This window comes from Esox lucius, chromosome 12 (assembly GCF_011004845.1).
Source record: "Esox lucius isolate fEsoLuc1 chromosome 12, fEsoLuc1.pri, whole genome shotgun sequence".
Taxonomy (NCBI): Eukaryota; Metazoa; Chordata; class Actinopteri; order Esociformes; family Esocidae; genus Esox; species Esox lucius.
Window position 1 is genome coordinate 31,936,042 of NC_047580.1, and position 17,056 is coordinate 31,953,097.

At 48.1% G+C, this 17,056-nt stretch overlaps 1 protein-coding gene across 2 annotated transcripts in view; it reads right to left on the reverse strand.

Annotated features, from left to right (window-relative positions):
• LOC105023785 (MORN repeat-containing protein 1) overlaps positions 1–17,056 on the reverse strand; it is a 43,924-nt gene that overhangs the window by 15,863 nt on the left and 11,005 nt on the right. For both annotated transcript variants that reach the window (XM_020051414.3, XM_020051415.3), the window contains exons 8-11: positions 13,278–13,388; positions 12,967–13,090; positions 10,559–10,773; positions 8,951–9,022 (exon numbers count right to left, since the gene is read on the reverse strand). In XM_020051414.3, coding sequence (XP_019906973.2) covers positions 8,951–9,022; positions 10,559–10,773; positions 12,967–13,090; positions 13,278–13,388 — 522 coding nt within the window. The remainder of the gene's footprint in view (positions 1–8,950; positions 9,023–10,558; positions 10,774–12,966; positions 13,091–13,277; positions 13,389–17,056) is intronic.

Here is a 17,056-nt window from a genome sequence, read left to right on the forward strand (position 1 = left end):
CAATCCAATAGACGAGCTACTGTAGCTCAAATTGCTGAATAAATAAATGCTGGTACTGATAGAAAGGTGTCAGAACACACAATGCATCGCAGTTTGTTGCGTATGGGGCTGCGTAGCCGCAGACCAGTCAGGGTGCCCATGCTGACCCTTGTCCAATGCCAAAAGTGCCTACAATGGGCACGTGAGCATCAGAACTGGACCACGGAGCAATGGACGAAGGTGGCCTGGTCTGATGAATCACGTTTTCTTTTACATTACGTGGATGGCCGGGTGTGTGTACGTTGCTTACCGGGAGAACACATGGCACCAGGATGCACTATGGGAAGGAGGCAAGCCGGCGGAGGGAGTGTGATGCTTTGGGCAATGTCAGCTGGGATACCTTGGGTCCCACCATTCATGTGGATGTTACCATGACACGAACCACCTACCTGAGCATTGTTGCAGACCATGTGCACCCTTTCATGGCAACAGTATTCCCTGATGGCATTGGCCTCTTTCAGCAGGATAATGTGCCCTGCCACAAAGTAAAAATGGTTCAGGAATGGTTTGAGTATCACAACAATAAGTTCAAGGTGTTTACTTGGCCTCCACATTTCACAGAGTTCAATCCAATCGATCATCTGTGGGATGTGCTGGACAAACAGTTCCAATCCATGGAGGCCCCACATCACAACTTATTTAAAGGATCTGCTGCAAACGTCTTGGTGCCAGATACCACAGCACACCTTCAGAGGTCTAGTGGAGTCCATGCCTGGACGGGTCAGGGCTGTTTTGACGGCAAAAGGGGGACCTGCACAATATTAGGCAGATGGTCACAATGTAATGGCTGATCGGTGTAGCTCGTCATAGACCTTTGAGGATTTAACTTGATGTGGACGAGGTAAAAACTGCATCGGCAGCATCTCCAGGTACAGAACACCACGTGTGTTCATCAGCAAGGCAAGTACATACATTATCTCTACATAATGCTAGCCCAACATCTATGTGACAACTAACGACCCCCACGAATAGCACGTTGAGTAAATCCCAGCAGCTCATTCACCCTTGGACAGGAAATAAAATGTCCCCGCTCAGGTCCCTCCTTTCCACAACACCTTTCTGAGACCCAGACAGACTGAAACATGGTGAATCACGGATCCAGGAGAGAGGACGCTTTCAGGGAGACATGAGACAGGGAGGGGGAGGGAGGCTCCTCTGCCCTTACCTGCTGCGTACGGCTTTTAATCAGGTATGATTAGGAGGGAGCGACTAAATAAAAGGTTAGCATGGCTCTACCTTCTTGGCCCCTGGCAGCGGGTTGCGAGTAGCCTCTCGCCCCTCCTCCTCCCAAGGCTTGCACGCTGAGGTCGCCGCCATCGTTTGACCTCCGGGGCACCGCACAGCCAGTTGCTAATTAGAACCCCCCCCCCCCCCAATCTCACACCCGCCTTCGACGGATGACTCAGAAAGCTCACCTGCTAATCATCATCACCAAGAGTAGACGCAGGTGTGAGGATGGTGTAAACACGGTGGGGGGGGGCTGGCTGGTAGAAGACTGATAGCAGGGGGGTGAATGGTGTGGAAGCAAGAGGATGAAGGAAGCAAAAAAGTTGTTGAGAAATAGAAGCAGAGCGAGAAGACTGAAAAAGGATACAGAGCTCACGTTTAAACGCAACAAAGAAAAGTAACAGAAAACAGACAGACTACGGGAAAGAGGAAGAGGTCAACAACAGGGTCTTTTGACAATCAGACATATCAGATTATGTATGGGGAGAGTGACGGGAAAGTCAAGGAAAATTAAGGGCAGAAAAGGAGAGAATGTAATGAAGACTTTACAGAACCAGCACAAATGAGAATATAAGTCTGTTAAATAAAAAAAAAATTAAATCTTCAAAGCTCAAATTAGCTTTGATTATACCCCATTTCATAGGCTAGTCATCCTATAAGAGGGGGCATTCTCCTCAGAGAAAATTGATTGGCTTTATCTACCTAGCAAGCCGGATTTAACAATTTGAAATGAGGTTTACAGATCAACATTACTCACGTCTGCTTGTCAGACACTCTGAATATAACCAGTCCAAGAAGGCAGATTTAGCTGCAAAAAATTTAAATGAAAGACTAAATTCTCGCCCACCACCAATTTCCAAGCTGTCATGGTCATTGCTCTTTGATGTCTGAAACACAACAAATCCTCCCCATCCCCAGCTGAAGTGTTCCTTCCACAAATACCGGGTAAGATGCCTTGAAGAGACGCTTTTTCAACGTGTGGGTGGTTGTCCTTATTGTGAGAAAATGAACCGTTTGGGCTTGTCACACAAAAAAGCTTAAGATGAACTAATATCTCGATTCTGACGCTGTTCTCTCATTGTACTCGGCATTGAAGTCTACCGGGTTGAGAAGAGCCACGAAAACATGCAACTTTTTTCCCCAACCACTGGGACATTGTCCAAGCAATCGAAAAGTCTCTGACGACAAATGATGCCACTATGCCTATGCACACTTCTGAGAAGAGCTATCCGTGTGAGAATAGCCCCAAACAGACTTCTGCAAAAGAAAACCATCCACCTTTATGCTTGAAAGTAAATGAATGTGTCATCAGTAAAGAAACGGAGGGGTTGACAGATCAATACAAAACATTTTAGACTGCGGTCATCTGGGTGTCATCGGGGCCGGAGTGGATATGCAGTACCACGAGATCTTCAGTAGCCAAAGGGGCCTCACATCCATTCAACGTCCCATCTAAAAGATGGCACCCCACGCAGGGCAATGTCCCCGTCCAGCAGCGTCCAGTCTGCTATCCAGGAACCAACCAGGACTGTCCCTGCTCACCTTCAGATGTGGTGTGTCCGTGGGATGCAGGAGGCTGGCACATCAAGTCAGGTCAAAACATAACAGCCTTGTGAGTAACAGCAGGTTTACTTCAGATCAGCTGTTCCCAGGCAGGTCATCTCGATAAGTAGCTTGTCCTGAACAGTCATTACTTCTAAACCTGACTTTACTGGTGCCTACTTTGCTGAGCAAAATTACAATTTTCATCCCACATTAATGTATTATTCTTCTTGCACTGTCGAGCTGGGACAAGTAGGAATTCTGTCGTATGCTTTATCTTATATATGCATATAAAATAATTAAACATGACATTAAAACTTGATGAAGCATCACATAGATGCGATCGACAGAGTGACACAATATCATCAGCGGACATTTGAATTTTCATACAGTACACTAGTTTTGGTGCACGGGTCCTCCATGGATTTTGCAGCGTTGTGTGGATCTCATTCGCTAACCACAGCCTAGAGCAGGGTCAATCCGACCTCCGACCTCCGTCCTTGTACCGACAGGCTATTGCGACCCGGCTCTCCTTTCAATACACTGCGGTTAGCGGGGTCGTGAACACTGGCTGACCCCGGCAGACTGTTTGTGTGCGGAAGCCCAGCAGGTGCTGAAACTGTTTGTGAGCAACACGGCTGTGAACTCAGCATCAAGGTGTCACATTCAATAAGCCTTACCGCACAGAGCTGTTTTGCCTCCGAGATGGTCAAAGTAGCCAGGAACCAACACGTTAATAATTCAATCATTCTGTTCTTAATACTTTGAAGCAGCAAGTTCACCCGAAAGTTTAGATTAAGAGGCGTGACTGATCAAGGTGCAGGGGGCAACACACAGCTGGGGTTTTAGTTTGAACTTCAGATTAATCCCCATAAACCATCACCCCCCCCCCACCACCACCACACCAACACACACACACACCGCGTGCGCGGCTCATCCAGGATCTGCCCGGGCACCTGGCAGCTGCACTAAGGACAAGGACACGCCGATATTTAATCAAATTAGCCATAACTGCTGTGTCTGCAAGGTCTCCTCCACCCTCGTTGCCAGACCAACGGCAGTGAAAGCGTGAAGGGGGGGGGGGGGGGGGTCAGGGGGCGTGCGGGAGGAGGGGTGACATGGCGACGCTGCAAAGTGACTTAAGTGGCAGGAGTGGTGGGGGGGCACAGCCCATTAACTCTCAAATCAAGCATTCCCTGCCGAGCACCCGTTTTGTCCTTAGCTGTAAAAATAAAATACAAAAAAAATAGCCTTGACACGGAGAAACGGTTCCTTAGCTGCTCCCCTCGGGTTTGACACCCGTGTCTGGGTGTCCCGCGCTGCGCCGCAGCCCAATTAACACGCCGGAACGACACGCTGCACCTCACAGGATATGCCCGAGCCTGTCTCTTACCGGTCAGATCGCCAGGCTTTCTTATTAACTCATTTGGTGTATGAGAGCACTGACGCGAGCTAGCCTCCGCGCGTGTGTCAGCGTGCTTCTGCTTAGGCGCTGCAATCAGATTTGTAAATAATTGGGAGGAATTACGAGCGTGCGCGGGCCCGTTTTCCCATGCACCAACGCATGTTTGTATTTTAGTTTTGACCGTTGTCCTTTATCTCGAATCACGACCAAGGACGCGGAGCACAAATGTTCAGACCTTTTCAGTCTTCAGCCGCCCACGTTCATCGCATTGCATCCTCGCGTGGCTTTGTATCAAGCGTGTGCTTCATCCCGTCTTGTCAGAGTCAACACCACAAAATCAAACCATTACGCAGAATCACGGGTCGCATAACGTCAACGGCGCCTGCCATTTGCTGTTAGAAGGTAGACCTAAACAAAACAGGAACTGAGGACACCTGGAAGAAGGTTCAACTCCTGTCGATGGAGGTATAATGAAAGTTTGGCCAGCAGATCTGGCATGTCTCTCATCTCCGGCACTAAAGGAGCGCATCTGCGCACGTGTGGATCATGTTCCTCGCACCCTATGTTGGGGGCGTTGCCACTACCGTAAATTTTCCCCCCGAGTCTGGTCAACCTGTGCCATGCTGCTCATCCCTCTCTTTTGATTTGATTGATTGGCCTCGGTTTTTCCCCCGTAACTCTGAACAACGGACATAAATGTAAAAAAATAATAAACATAAATGACACAACAGCTATTTGAACAACCATTATAAGCATCACATGTGCTGCAGGCTAATTAAAGATGTAGGATGACGCAACCTTCGTCTGTCGTAACCACGGATACTGCAGTACAGTAGCGGAGGCTAGGTCTGCACATTGCTTTGGGCCCAAACAATCTGCGTTTTAACCAACACACACACACACTTGCGACGGTTTCAGCCACATACTTTGTATGTCGTAGCTTGAGCTGCTGAAAAAGAACCCCAACCATTTCTAAAAGGCACCTTCATTTGCAAACGTGCCTAGACGGCCTGTCTGTGTTTAGTTTGTCTGGAATCCTGTTGAGATACACTAGCTGCGCGTTATGCGTTGGGACGGAACAATCTGCGCACCGCAAAACAGTTATATTTCTGCTTTGCACCGATCATGCAAGTACCACGCCATTTGATGTGATGGACAGCACCTGATAGAAGCTCCACCTCTGTGCATCCAGGACACAGCCGGTGTTTTGCCCGTGTGGCCTACCATTTGGAGTCGCAACGGACACGGTCACGGCGATCACGCCCACTGTACTACAAGTAGAACCGTGCAGGGTTCTAAAGGACACCAGACAGAGGTCTGAACGCGGCCGCGGGGTCTGGGAAGGAAGGAGGACAAAGCAGCAGCAGAGTCAGCAGCAGACAGATATAGCACAGGACCCTGCACAGAAGATTTTAGCTCCAGGATCTCTAGTCTGGAGAAAGAAAGATCAAAGAGAAGTCAGTTCCGAAGCTTTTTTCCACTGTAAAGAAAAAAGTCGGGAATACTTTTTTCAGAGACTGAATTTAGATTAATGTCTGCTTTCTGTTCCAGTCAACTAGGCATCGCTTAAGGTATACGTCCCTATCGAGCCAACACGTGATGATTAAACCATCACAGAGAGGGCAAGACAGGGGGATGGGGCAGGCTGTGGCTCACCTCCAGGGGCCAACTTCAAATGACCTTGATTTATCAAGTCTGGATCACGTCTGCATCTTGCCCTCATAAATCCAAGGCCGAAGCCTCCAGATAGTTTTGATGATCAATAAAATATAATTGGATTTTTTTTTTTCACATATTTGACCAGAAGTATTATAAAACCGGATGGAAAACTGTAAATTCCGTGATTTAATGGTCGTCAGTGGCACTTTCCATAAATAAAACTCTCTGAGAGTGCCTACCTATGGGGTCTTCACTGTGGGTGGAACACTGTCTCCAAAAACAAGTTCTATTTGTTGCATGCTGATGCCCATGGATCAGCGCCACAGTGACAACAACACCTTCTCCTTGATCTAGAAGTGAAGAAGCCCATACAGAACAGCACCCGTTCGAAAAAGACCTCCATTTATGGACTCAACCCACAACGCTCCGCGTGACGCCCTATCTGGATTTCAATAAAACTGTTACACAGTGTTGTACGCCATTAATCGCAAATTGAATCCCGATCTATAACACAGGAGAACATACTCCTGAGCAGTCCGTAAGTCGAAGAGAGAGAGGGAGAGAAACGGAGAGAGAGAGAGAGAGAGCGAGAGAGAGAGAGAACACACTTCATTAAATCAATTATGTGTACAGCCAGAGTCTCGGCGAGGGATAATTACTCAGGGAGGACGATCAGAGACTCGTCTGATGATAATGCCCTTTGGTATGCTCCTAGACTTGATGGAGCTGTGAGGAGCGGTGTGACGGAGAATCCACAACAACCAAATGCACAGAGAGGTGACACAAAGTGTGTGAAAGAAAAAGAAGGTAGAGAGGACAAAAGAGAGGGGATAGATTGTATGAAATGGAAAGAAGGAGTGGAAGAAAGGGCAGGTATTGTGTGTGGTGTGTGTGGTGTGTGTACCTGTGTGTGGTGTGTGTGTGTGCGTGTGTGTGGGGGGAGGGGGATTAGCCTGGGGGTCAGCTGCTTTCTCACCTAGCTTAACTGCCGCGAAATGAGCCGAGGCCTTCAGGAAATTAACGAGGCAGTGTCGAGATCAGCCTGCCAGCACTCTGACCTTCTCCTCTTTCTTTCAAAACGCACGCATGCGTACAGTCAAACATATAGGCACCCCCATCTTCCTATCTTCAAGCTCCCAACTCTTTGTCCTTATACTCCCATGTATCTGCTCATCTGTCCTCATAAACCTGTTTCTCTGTCTTCATGTGTCCACGCACTCCCATCTCACTGTCCTCACACTCCCACATCTCTGTTCTCACACTCATGTCTCTGTCCTCATACTCCCATGTCTCTGTCCTCACACTCCCATGTCTCTGTCCTCACACTCCCATGTCTCTGGCCTCACACTCCCATGTCTCTGGCCTCACACTCCCATGTCTCTGGCCTCACACTCCCATGTCTCTGGCCTCACACTCCCATGTCACTGTCCTCACACACCCATTTCACTGTCCTCACACACCCATCTCTCTGTCCTCACACTCCCATGTCTTTGTCCTCAGACCACCATCTCTCTGTCCTCACACACCCATCTCTCTGTCCTCACACTCCCATGTCTCTGTCCTCAAACCCCCATCTCTCTGTCCTCACACACCCATCTCTGTCCTCACACTCCATCATAACAAACACAAATGTAAGCTCTGTTTCATTACATTCACTAATGTACTCAGTTTTGCAGCTTCTATAGTCTGTAAGTCTTAATCGCTGCTTCTCCGTTTCTCTTAATATCCACACACATTCCCCCTCTCCCACTCCTGTGCCTTTCCTCTAGCCCTTCCTCTCTCAGTTACTCGATTATTCTGTCTCACTGTCACGCTCTGCCCCTCTTGTTCTCCTTCTCCAGCTCCACTGCTCCCTCTTCACTCCTGTCGGTGCTGGATTGTCGACCCCAGTGCCTTGCACACTTGACAGTGAGGGCTTCCTTTGAACTCAGTGGCTGAAGCCCCTTACAGTCCAACGCCTTTCAGGACAAATGAATGGACGATACGTTTGGGAACGGAGGGAAATAGAGGGGGAGATAAAAACACATTAAGCAAGAGAGTGTGGAAGAGTTGCTGGTGCTAACGCAGCCTGGACGGATTTCGCCATCAGCCACACGCTGAACGGAGCTGAGCTCCCGGTTAAGGGCTGGCACCTGAGCTCAGGCTTGATTAAGTAGCAAGTTCTTCCGAGCTAAACGAAAACATACACAGATATTAATTACTTTTATTTTTGTTACTTGAGTAACTTTTAATTCTGCAGTCTTACATGTTTCAAGGCTAGAAGTAATAAGGACACTAAGTCTGTTTCACACTAGCAGTGCCATTCAGTATTTTAATTTAGCATATATGCTGAAGGTGTGAAAGGTTCTGGTGGGTAAACCAGACGCGTGATGCTGAAGGTGTGAAAGGTTCTGGTGGGTAAACCAGACGCGTGATGCTGAAGGTGTGAAAGGTTCTGGTGGGTAAACCAGACGCGTGATGCTGAAGGTGTGAAAGGTTCTGGTGGGTAAACCAGACGCGTGATGCTGAATGTGTGAAATGTTCTGGTGGGTAAACCAGACGCGTGATGCTGAAGGTGTGAAAGGTTCTGGTGGGTATACCAGACACGTGATGCTGAATGTGTGAAATGTTCTGGTGGGTAAACCAGACGCGTGATGCTGAAGGTGTGAAAGGTTCTGGTGGGTATACCAGACGCGTGATGCTGAAGGTGTGAAAGGTTCTGGTGGGTAAACCAGATGCATGATGCTGAAGGTGTGAAAGGTTCTGGTGGGTATACCAGACGCGTGATGCTGAAGGTGTGAAAGGTTCTGGTGGGTAAACCAGACGCGTGATGCTGAAGGTGTGAAAGGTTCTGGTGGGTAAACCAGATGCATGATGCTGAATGTGTGAAAGGTTCTGGTGGGTAAACCAGACGCGTGATGCTGAAGGTGTGAAAGGTTCTGGTGGGTATACCAGACGCGTGATGCTGAAGGTGTGAAAGGTTCTGGTGGGTAAACCAGACGCGTGATGCTGAAGGTGTGAAAGGTTCTGGTGGGTATACCAGACGCGTGATGCTGAAGGTGTGAAAGGTTCTGGTGGGTAAACCAGACACGTGATTACCTGACAGAGATTCCGTGATGGCAGACGATTCCCCTTCACTGGACTGGTTCTGCTCCCCACCCACTGCCTCTCCTACATGAACAAAACCCAATCAGGTTAATCATGGTGACTAACGGGGCCGAAGAAAACAAACAGAACCGTCATGGACAAGTGTTGACAGGGCGACAAAGTGTTTGGAGCAAGCGTTCTGTCAATAATGGTAAAACATGAATTTAAAGTTGATTTTATTTTTTTTTTCAGCTAAAAATGTGTTTACTGGCTCTAGTTTTGCACTCCTGCTGTGGGTTACTGAATGACAGCGATGCGGTCTGGGTAGAGAAGTGGAATCTGTAGGGCAGACTATCATACAGATAATAATCTACATGGAACAAAACAAATAACAACCAAAACACTGGAGAGCAACAGGCCCCCCCCAGACTCCCGCTACGTCCCTCCCACACACCTTAACCCCCCCGCCCCTCAGCCTCAACCACAAACACGCACGCAGGCACGCACGCACGCACGCACGCACGCAGGCACGCACTGCTCCACCGCTGCACTAAACAATCATTAACATTCTAGACAGCGGGAAGCCTGGCCCCTTTCATCTCGATGAAGAGGAACCTCGTGCCTTTAATGGACGCTCGCATGAAATATTTATCAGCTCTACATCCTGCCTGCCGACGTAATTGTCTCCAGCGCGCTAACGGTTGGCAGCGTGCTAGCTCCCGGAGTAAGGACGGGGGCACGGGTGGAGGGACGGGCGGACGGGGAGCGCGCGGAGGCGGAGCAGCGGCCTTAGGTTAAAGTGCAGTTAACCTGCCTGCAGGTAAGTGGTGTTGAGCAGAGGTTACCGCCACCCATCAAACACTCCGCCCGGCCTTCCCCCGGCCTCATGTGGGGGAATGTAATGAGTGGATGTTGCAGAGATTCCTGACACTTATGGCGCCTTCGGGCCACTTCGCTGCCGGGACATGAGCCGGCTGCTGTGATAGCCGAGTTACTGAGCGCTGGCACGGTTAAAAGAGTGTCGGCGAGTCAATCCGCCAAAGCCTGGTAGCGAACAGATGCAGCGAACAGGGTTCCTTTTATCCGTTTCGGAAGACCTATGGGAAAGTATTTCATTTTGCGACCAGCTAACCCAACTTAAGACATCGCATGTTGATAGATAAAACGACAACATCTTACAGCCAAGACCTCCGAAGAAGATTGAGACGTCTGCAAAGCCAGATAGACATGCAACGCTCCAGAAAATGGGGTCTCCCCAGGGAAAATCTTACATTACAGCAGCCAAAACATTAAAGACATCTTTACAGTCACAGACTGGTAATACTCTGCTCTCCAGGCATCTTCGGCAAAGAAACCCTTTTTTTCTTCTCAGCTCAGTCAGAGACAGCCACAGGCTCCGAAGCAATTGGCCTAGTAAAAGGCCTTGGTATTACGGGTTTTAGAGAGGTGGGGGGGTATTTGTGTAACAGCGAGTGAGAGACCGTGTGTGCGTGAGTGTGAGAAACGAATTAAGACAGAGTGACTGAGTGACAAAGTGTGTGTGTGTGTGTTGAACAGACTTAAATGGCAGCGTGGTGAATGGCGTGGTGAATGGCTTGTGACCGTCTTGCCGGCCCTCACCTTCCAGGGAACTGGGGGTACCACCCCCCATTGGTTGCCCGTCTGATCCGCTTCCAGACTCCTGTTGGCCCTGAGGGAGCCGAGGCGATCCGGCCCGCGTCGACCCCGATTTGGCCGCCCTCGCCGCCATGTCAACCACGGGAGCTGTAGTGCCTCTGAAGTCCTGGCTTTTAAAGGCTCTCTCCATCAAAGGGTAGCTGACAACCTGAAAGCCACTGAGTAGGGAGAGAGACAGAGGCAGAGAAAGAAAGATGGAAATACAGAGGGAGGGAGATAATGGATAATATTAGAGAGATAGAGGGGGAGAGTATAGTGACAGTAGGAGAGATGTTAGAGAGATAGAGGGGGAGAGTATAGTGACAGTAGGAGAGATATTAGAGAGATAGAGGGGGAGAGTATAGTGACAGTAGGAGAGATATTAGAGGGATAGAGGGGGAGAGTATAGTGACAGTAGGAGAGATATTAGAGAGATAGAGGGGGAGAGTATAGTGACAGTAGGATAAATATTAGAGAGATAGAGGGGAGAGTATAGTGACAGTAGGAGAGATATTAGAGAGATAGAGGGGGAGAGTATAGTGACAGTAGGAGAGATATTAGAGAGATAGAGGGGAGAGTATAGTGACAGTAGGAGAGATATTAGAGAGATAGAGAGGGAGAGTATAGTGACAGTAGGAGAGATATTAGAGAGATAGAGGGGAGAATATAGTGACAGTAGGAGAGATATTAGAGAGATAGAGGGGGAGAGTATAGTGACAGTAGGATAAATATTAGAGAGATAGAGGGGAGAGTATAGTGACAGTAGGAGAGATATTAGAGAGATAGAGGGGGAGAGTATAGTGACAGTAGGAGAGATATTAGAGAGATAGAGGGGAGAGTATAGTGACAGTAGGAGAGATATTAGAGAGATAGAGAGGGAGAGTATAGTGACAGTAGGAGAGATATTAGAGAGATAGAGGGGAGAATATAGTGACAGTAGGAGAGATATTAGAGAGATAGAGGGGGAGAGTATAGTGACAGTAGGATAAATATTAGAGAGATAGAGGGGAGAGTATAGTGACAGTAGGAGAGATATTAGAGAGATAGAGGGGGAGAGTATAGTGACAGTAGGATAAATATTAGAGAGATAGAGGGGAGAGTATAGTGACAGTAGGAGAGATATTAGAGAGATAGAGGGGGAGAGTATAGTGACAGTAGGAGAGATATTAGAGGGATAGAGGGGGAGAGTATAGTGACAGTAGGATAAATATTAGAGAGATAGAGGGGAGAGTATAGTGACAGTAGGATAAATATTAGAGAGATAGAGGGGAGAGTATAGTGACAGTAGGAGAGATATTAGAGGGATAGAGGGGGAGAGTATAGTGACAGTAGGAGAGATATTAGAGAGATAGAGGGGGAGAGTATAGTGACAGTAGGAGAGATATTAGAGAGATAGAGGGGGAGAGTATAGTGACAGTAGGAGAGAGGGGGGAGAAATAAGAAGAGTAACCGACAGGTAGTGGAGGTAAAGAAAGCGTGTGATAGTAGAGAGAGCGACAGACAGAAGACAGACAGACAGAAGACAGACAGACAGAAGACAGACAGACAGAAGACAGACAGACAGCATAAGGCACACAGGCTCTAATCCCTAGAGAGCCAATAGAACTAGAGACCATAACATTGAAACACACACATATGCTCGGGTTGATGGCATCCATACCAGACCAAAAAAATAAAAAAAACATAGGCATGGCGGTAGCTGTGGAAACACTGGGTTGGCACTGGGTTGACATAAAGTATATAGCCTTAGAGAGACAATCTAGAATGGCTGATGTAAAAAAACACTGTTAGCTCTAGAAAAAAAACTATCCCATCACTCTAAGAATCTCTTAGAAAATGGGGCAGCTACTTCAGAATACATAAGATCTAGTCATATATTTTAGAGAAGTACATCAAAAGGGGAAGTCATTTGTAAATGTTAGTTATTCGTTTTGTTTTGCATTGGACACGAACATTCAGAACATTAGCTAATAGTCGGAGGATCGTTAGCAAGCTTAAATGTCTGTTTCTAAACTTCCACAAGAAATATTAATGGTAATGTGCATTTGCAGACTCTTGTATGAATTGCCAAATGGTCAACATTAGCTGCCAAAAGACCACAATAATCTTAACGTTTGCAAATGTATATTCAAAACATCCATCTGAAATTATTAATAGGAATGTGCAAACTGAAGCCTTGCTGAACACACCTCTGGTGTAAGACGTTTAAATGTAGTAAAAAAAAAGCCCCAATATGTTTTCTTATTTTTCCTAAATCAGCTTGCAGGCAACATCCTACTGTTTCCCGGCCCTGTTCTAGAACGTACTGAAAAAGGTAGCGATGAACTCCTTATTTCACTATGAAATATGTTTACATGGTTGGTATAACCTACAACGGAGTAGGTATAGGGGTTTCATTGATATCATCCCTTCTCAGCAGGCAGGCTGGAGTCGTTGATGGAGGTAGACCACAGAGTCTGACACCAGCTGTTATTCGTAGGACTCTGCCGCTTTCACCTAGAAACAGAAGGCACTGAGCTAGTTGGGTTAAAACTCATTACAGCTTTAACATCTAACCGTCAATGAGATTTGCCTTGAGTGGCTGGCTGACCGAATTTACTGAATTAAAATGGGACTGGCCCAATCCCTGGTAACCATGAAGTGGACTGGCACATTCACATCCGCCGTCCATTTTGTGTCTCACCCGTAGTCCTCCCTCCCGCCTCCGTATGCAGGTGCACTTCCACGGAGAAAGGAGAATCTTGGAAGACCTCCAGGACGTCACCTCCCTCAATCACAATTTTCGACGCACCACCTGTCATGGTACACAAATGGACCTGGATGAATAATCAGAGCCATTCATTTTCCACACGAGACGTCCCCACTTGACGCCCCGAAGCCAAGCTCTCATTACAACCTCTTGATGGGGATCTGCACTGAGTTGGGTCAACCAACTTGAACCTTTTCACGCGTGAGTTTCAAATATTCCTTACCGACCCCCCAGCGTGAGTTTTTTTGCGCATGACTTCAGTACTCTGCAGCATTTGAACTCACGCCAGCATTTGAACAGTCACCTTGCTAGGTAAGGAACACTACATACATTGCATTGCAAGCTTCTCTCGTTGACTTAAATTCTAAGAGCTGGAAAAGTTGGTTGATGAATAACTGTAGCTAGCTAGAAAACTTCAGCTAACCACTAGCAAACGTCAGCTAACCGCTAGCTAACAAAGCGTGACCAGTAATTCAGTGCAGTGAAAATGAATAAACTATATAAAAAGCATACAACGAGTAACGTAACTTTTAGAAGGTTTTTACAATGGTTTTGATCGTTTGTCAGCTCTTCCAGGAAATGTTAAAATGCTCTATAGTAGTCGCTAATATAATTAATTTTTGTGTATTAGTGTTGGCTGTCTGTTGGTACGTAAGTAACTCTTCTTTTCCCGATTTGAATGCTTTCTACCTGGTTAATATCATAGTGTGGTCTTGAATCAATTACAATCAGGAAATAAAGTTATAAACATTGTTTGAGCTAAATGAGAGTAAATAACAGTGCGGTCTGACCAGCCATTGTTACGTTACTTGTAGCTAGGCGTTCTAATGGTGCGTTCTAAACAAGACGTTCTAATCACACCGGTGTGATCGTACGCATCAGGGACCACTCTAGCCTGATCACACTGGTGTGATCGTACGCGTCAAACGGTTAAGCGTATAAAAAAGAAAAGCTTCCAGATCCGGATATTTCTCCCTCTCTCTTTCCCTCTCTGTCGCTCTCAATCTTCTCTCTCTCTCCACTCTCCCTTACCCTTCGTCCCAGTCCCATTCCCTCTCGTCAGCTGGATGGGTGATTAGCATACGACACGGCCCGGAGTCCTGTCGAGGTGCCTCCAGGGTCCCACCTCATGAATACGCCCCGGTTAGCATGCAGATCAGACGGGTCCATCGACAGGCCCCGTCATGTCACAGGCGTCATGGTGTCAGTAACACTCAGGGGCGCTGCTTTAATCTAGCGAGAACAAAAACAGACGCCGACGGCCCAGGGTTGATAAAGCGCCTCAGCGTGGGAGTGCTGATCCGTGACCGGTGGTGACCTCCGACGTTAGCGATCGTACAAACGGGGGCCCGGGACCTGGGCAACGAAGCGCAGTGCGTACTACCCTCCTCAGCATTCTATAGCGGACCCTCCTTACAACATCCATCAGCAGCCCGTCTTCTTCAGAAACACTGTGTCTCCTACTCACAACCATCATTAGCATTCCACTGATGCCGCGCAGCAGCGAAGCCGCGGCATGATTATTTGAGACGAGATCACCTCAGAGTTCAGGCGCCCGGTGAAAACAATGAGGCGGGCTGAGAGGTAGATCAGTAGCGTTTGGAGCGCCGGGTCCACGCCGACAGAGGCCACGTCCGAGGGGATCCGAAAAGGAGCAATTTACAGGTGGGAAATGGGACAAATGAACCAGGCGCCAGTAACCTCCGCCCCCCCCGACTCTAACCAACGCCTGCGTCCAGAGGGAACAAACGAACACAGGAGCACAGAAATATAAAAATATTGAAACGTTCAGTAAACACACACACATACACACACACACACAGGAGGTCACTCAATGGGATTGATCCTAACCCACCACCTCCATCCCCCCTGCATCAGCCTGCTATGGAGAGGAGACTTCAAGCCTGCTTAAGCCTTAGAACGCCCCCCCCCCCCCATCCATTCACACACTGCAGTCTCACACCTGTCCTGGGTCTTCCAAATCACTCAGACTGTGAACGTCTGCAGCAGCAAGGCTTTGGAACGTGTTAAAACAGCTCTCTCTCTCTCTTTCTCTCACACCCGGTCTCTGTCTCTCTCTCTCACACACACACACACACAGACAGAAACACACACACACAGTCTCTCAATGTCTGTCGCTCTCTCTCTCACACACAGACACACACACTCACACAGTCTCTCAATGTCTGTCGCTCTCTCACACACACACACACACACACACACACAAAGACACACGCAGACACAGACAGACAGACACAAACAGGCAGACAGACATACACACACACACAGACAGACAGACACACACACAAACACACAGTCTCTCAATGTCTGTTGTTCTCTCTCTCTCTCTCTCACAGACAGACAGACACACACACAGTCTCTCAATGTCTATCGCTCTCTCTCTCACACACACACACACACACACACACACACACACACAAAACACAGACAGACAGACAGACACACACACACACACACACACAGTCTCTCAATGTCTGTCGTTCTCTCTCTCTCTCTCACACACACACACACACACAAAACACAGACAGACAGACAGACAGACACACACACACACACAGTCTCTCAATGTCTGTCGTTCTCTCTCTCTCTCACACACACACACAAAACACAGACAGACAGACAGACACACACACACACACACACACAGTCTCTCAATGTCTGTCGTTCTCTCTCTCTCTCACAGACACACAGACACACACACACACACACGCAGTCTCTCAGTGTCAGTCTCTCTCTTGGTGCCAGTAGGCAGACTTTCATCCTTCCCGAAGGACCATCAATAATTCAATACAAATCCCTCCATCCTCCCTCCTTCCCTCCATCCTCCCTCCTTTCCTCCATCGTCCCTCCTTCCCTCCATCCCTCCACCTTGTCCCCTTGTCATGTGATTTATATGCTGGCGCTACTGTGGCTCATGCTCTCAGCACCATTACCATGCAGGCACATCTGCAGACATCAATAAATGACAGACAGGGGTCCAGGGGTCAGAGTCCGACAGGGGTCCAGGGGTCACAGACGAGGGGTGCCCCGGTGTCAGCGTCCGACAGGCCGATTGGAGGCCAGACGAAGGCCAGCCGTTCCTGCTTAATATTTCACCCCATCAATAGTCAGTCAGTCAGTGATCAAGTCAACCAGCCAGTTAGTCAGACAGTCAGTGGTCTAGTCAGCCAGCCAGTTAGTCAGACAGTCAGTGGTCTAGTCAGTCAGCCAGTTAGTCAGACAGTCAGTGGTCTAGTCAGCCAGCCAGTTAGTCAGACAGTCAGTGGTCTAGTCAGCCAGCCAGTTAGTCAGAAAGTCAGTGGTCTAGTCAGCCAGCCAGTTAGTCAGACACTCAGTGGTCTAGTCAGCCAGCCAGTTAGTCAGAAAGTCAGTGGTCTAGTCAGTTAGTTAGTTAGACAGTCAGTAGTCTAGTCAGCCAGCCAGCCAGTTAGTCAGACTGTAAGTGGTCTAGTCAGCCAGCCAGTTAGTCAGACAGTCAGTAGTCTAGTCAGCCAGTTAGTCAGACAGTAAGTGGTCTAGTCAGCCAGCAAGTTAGTCAGGCAGTCAGTAGTCTAGTCAGCCAGTTAGTCAGACAGTAAGTGGTCTAGTCAGCCAGCCAGTTAGTCAGACAGTCAGTGGTCTAGTCATTCAGCCAGTTAGTCAGACAGTCAGTAGTCTAGTCAGCCAGTTAGTCAGACAGTCAGTAGTCTAGT